This window comes from Pelophylax lessonae (genome assembly GCF_965119305.1).
Source record: "Pelophylax lessonae genome assembly, chromosome: 4".
NCBI lineage: Eukaryota > Metazoa > Chordata > Amphibia > Anura > Ranidae > Pelophylax > Pelophylax lessonae.
This window is the reverse complement of record NC_138771.1, coordinates 610,209,176-610,213,113: the sequence shown is the minus strand read 5'-3', so window position 1 is coordinate 610,213,113 and position 3,938 is coordinate 610,209,176. Positions and strand designations below refer to the sequence as shown.

Below are 3,938 nucleotides of genomic sequence, written 5' to 3'. Positions count from 1 at the left end.
TATTTTCATTGGTTTGCGCAAAAGTTATTGCGTTTACTAACTAAGGGAAAGATTTTTGTCATTTTTATTTTTATTTTTTTTTTTATCGAGTAATGGCGGCGATCTGCGTTTTTTTTTTTGCGGAACCTCGACATTGCGGCGGACAGATCGGACCCTTGACTGACATTTTTGACACTTTTGAGGGTACCAGTGACATTACTACGGTAATCAGTGCTATACATATGCACTGTTACTGTAAAAATTACACTGGGAGGGAAGGGGTTAACTTTATTGGAGAGGGAGGGGTTAAGTGTGTCCCTAGGGGCATGCTTCTAACTGTGATTGGATGTGGCTGCGTGTGTAACAGCAGAGATCAACGGTCCTACATAGCAGGACCGTTAGATCTCTGCTGTTACACAGGGGAGAAAGACAGGAGGCTTTGTTTACATTAGCTGCCTGCCTTTCTCCCGCTGTATCTGGCGATCGCGAGTGACCGGCGGACATCGGGTCCGCCGGTCACATGCGCCGGCTGCTTAGGGAACGAGTGGGGGCGGTGCGCGCCTCCGGCGGCACACGCTCGCCTCCGGCGACACACGCTCGCCCCCTATTGGCTCACAGGCTAGTGACCTACCGGTACGTCACTTTGCCTGTGAGGGGCTGACCGCCGCCGTATATAGTCGGGCGGCGATCAGCAAGGGATTAAGCAGAAAAATCCTCCGGTCCTAAAGTGGTTAAAGTAACACAGTGTCGTGTCACAAAAAAGGGCCTGGTCATGAAAGGGGGTAAATCTTTTGGAGGTCAAGTGGTTAGGAATCAGGACACAACCTCTTTCCTTAAGTCTTCTGATCACAAGAACATTTTTTTCTATTGTACTATGCACTCTCTGAACATCTAAATGACTTCCCTATGTCTTTTCAGGTGTTGAGTCAGATTTGACTTTTGAGAGAAGCACTTTGCACATTTTGAACATCTAAATTGCTTCTCTACTGTGTGGACCTTCTGATGTTCACTCAGCTTTGATTGATTTCTAAAACATTTATTGCATTCAGAGCATTGATTTGGCTTCTCTCCAGTGTGAATCCTCTGATGGCTCATAAGATTGCCTATATCGCGGAAATATTTTTTGCATTCGGAGCACTGATATGGCTTCTCTCCTGTGTGAATCCTCTGATGTCTAGAAAGACTGGACATTTTTGAGAAGCACTTGTTACATTCTGAACATTTAAAAGGCTTCTCTTCTGTATGACTCCTCTGATGACTTGTGAGATTTGCTTTTTGGTAAAAAGATCTGTCACATTCAGTACACTGGTACGACTTCACTCCTATGTGAACCATCTTGTGTTTAATCAATGAACTATAGTATGAAAACTTTTGATCACATTTAGAACAATGGTATGGCTTCTCTCCTGTGTGAATCCTCAGATGCTGAATAAGGTGATCCTTGCGAAAGAAGCTCTTGTCACATTCTGAACACATAAATGGCTTTTCCCCTGTGTGAATCCTCAGATGCTGAATAAGATGTTGCTTTCGTGAAAAACTCCTGTCACATTCTGAACACATAAATGGCTTTGCCCCTATGTGAATCCTCTGATGATAAATTAGATTAGATTTTGCTCTAAAAGATCTGTCGCACTCAGTGTAAGAAAATGGCTTTTCGTCTTCTCCATCCATCATACTTTGCTGTAAAGCTCTTTCACAATATCTTCACTTTCATCCACCTGAAATGTAAAATAAATAATTATAGAAATAAATTAAATACTAGCAGAGTAGAAAATTAGTAATATTTGAAAATAGGCATTTGTTAAGTAATGTGCAATTTCAGAAATATAGTTTGTTAGGAGACTTAGTAGCTTATTGAAAATGGAAAGTAGAGTTTGCTATCCACTTTTCTTTAAAAATGACTAGGTTACAACGCGTTGTAATTTGCATGCTGTAGCTCATTATTAAAATGCTGGCTGCAGTTTGGAGGCTGCCGTAGGTCATAGAATTTTCTCTGCTTAAAGAAGCAGAGAGAATGTTGCGATACTTGAGTTTGACAGGTCCGATTCACACTTGGCGTTTTGGAATCAATGACAGAATTACGGTTATTCTGCCTGCGATCACAAATTGTGCAGCAATTGCTGCAAAACACACAACATTCATGCTTAATGGCAACCCAAACGCAGTGTGATTTCGCCATGATTGTCGCTCAACAGAATTGTGTGGCAATCGTAGCTAAGTGCATGTTTAAATATTGTGTGAACATTACCTAAAAAGCTGAGTAAGCATCTTTTCCATGACAAACGCACATAGGGCAGCCTATTCAGTTGACTATGCATAACATGTGGATACGCGTATAAATTGTACTAGAATGAGTTCTTCCTATATGACATGTGAATAAAGGCCCACATTTGCAGTGCCTCTCTTTCTTCTAAGCAACAGCATGGCTGTGGTTTGGCAATATCACTGCTTTTTATCTTTGCCCCTTTGTGAGCTTGTCGATAATGGGAAATGTGGAAAGTCTTATAGAAGTAAATAAAAATACACTTATATAATGTAATTATATGTAAACATTTTTAAGGCTCCGTTCACATATAGGCATCTTGAATCACGATGGAGTCACCACAATTTTGCCTACAATCTCAAGGCACGCTGTTAAAATGTAACATTGTACATCAGCATGTTCAGGTGCCATTCATTTCAATGGCACCTAAATATGAAGGGATATTCTACCACGATTGTCATGCTGCAATCGCGCAAAAAAATCACGCAGCATGTGTCGCCACAAAGAAGTTCTGGAAATTCTGAAGGTTCTGGCTGAAATTTGTTTTACACGATTGCAGTGTGATTTGGCGTGTGACAATCACAGCAGAATCATCCTTCTTTTTTAGGTGCCTTGAAAAGAATGGCACCTGAACGTGCTGATGTGTGATTTGACAGTGCGTTTTGCCAATTGCGGAAGAATCGTGGTGATTCCACCGCGCGATTCAAAACGCCTATGTGAATGGAGCCCAAGTCCACTAGATATGTAAAAAAATGTTAAGTGCACTTAAATAACATCTGTCATAATTACGAATGAGCTGGGTTTGGAGGAAAGACAATAGGAGGGAATGTAAATGTAACATCCATGGTTTGCACTTATCATTAGCATTTACAAGAGATGATATTGTGATTGTAATATCAATGAACGAGGAAGCTGTATAAGGTATACAGACACTTATAGACATTTGTTAGGTGCCAAAATTTACAACACAGGTGTATGTATTATATAAAATCCCAATTAATACATACAGTTGAATTTACAACTCAGACATTGTTAAAACCAATGACAACTGGATAAATATGACACATATATATCCCAAAATAAACGCATGTAATGCAAAATAAATAAGGTTTCACCTGTCATATTTCCTTTGTATGAATTATCAGCATTGTTGGTTCCAGCATGTTCTGCACTTGTGCTTCATCAGGGAACCACTTAGGAATCAACGTAAACCATTCTAACCACCCAAATGGATAAACCAGGTGGCTCAAGGGTCCAACCCCAGGGGAACCCCAAATTAATCAATGAATCCAAAGGAAGGCACAGAGTGGACCACAGGAGGAGATAATAAGGAGACATGCAACATCAGAACAGGGCGGTACAACCAAGATCAAACAGGGTCACTCAAAGGTGTCTATCAAATGCCAAAACCCACGGGAACTTTGTTAGCATTAGGTGTCTGGCCATGCATGAGAGACTCCTGACTCCAACCTATATATTTTTTTCATTTTGGATAACGTAGAAAATGCTAAAACCCTTATCACTTTTATCTGGTCTGATTCCCATAAGGTGAATTTGCTTACTAGTATTCATTCACTTCGTGTAGTGAAATACAACAAGAAGTACAATTAAATATCTTCAAAGTGAGAGGAAATTCTCTCTTAGATAGTTTTCACTTTCACTGTCATTTGTCAGTTGTCCCCATTAGAAGATTTCC

At 40.3% G+C, this 3,938-nt stretch overlaps 1 protein-coding gene across 1 annotated transcript; it reads right to left on the bottom strand.

Moving 5' to 3' along the window:
- Positions 1-870: 870 nt before the first annotated feature.
- On the bottom strand, positions 871-1,653 carry LOC309554679 (uncharacterized protein; the record flags this gene model as incomplete). Its single annotated transcript, XM_082256385.1, has 1 exon — positions 871-1,653. One exon carries the CDS (start codon positions 1,651-1,653, stop codon positions 871-873), a length of 783 nt encoding a protein of 260 aa, XP_082112511.1.
- Positions 1,654-3,938: the final 2,285 nt, after the last annotated feature.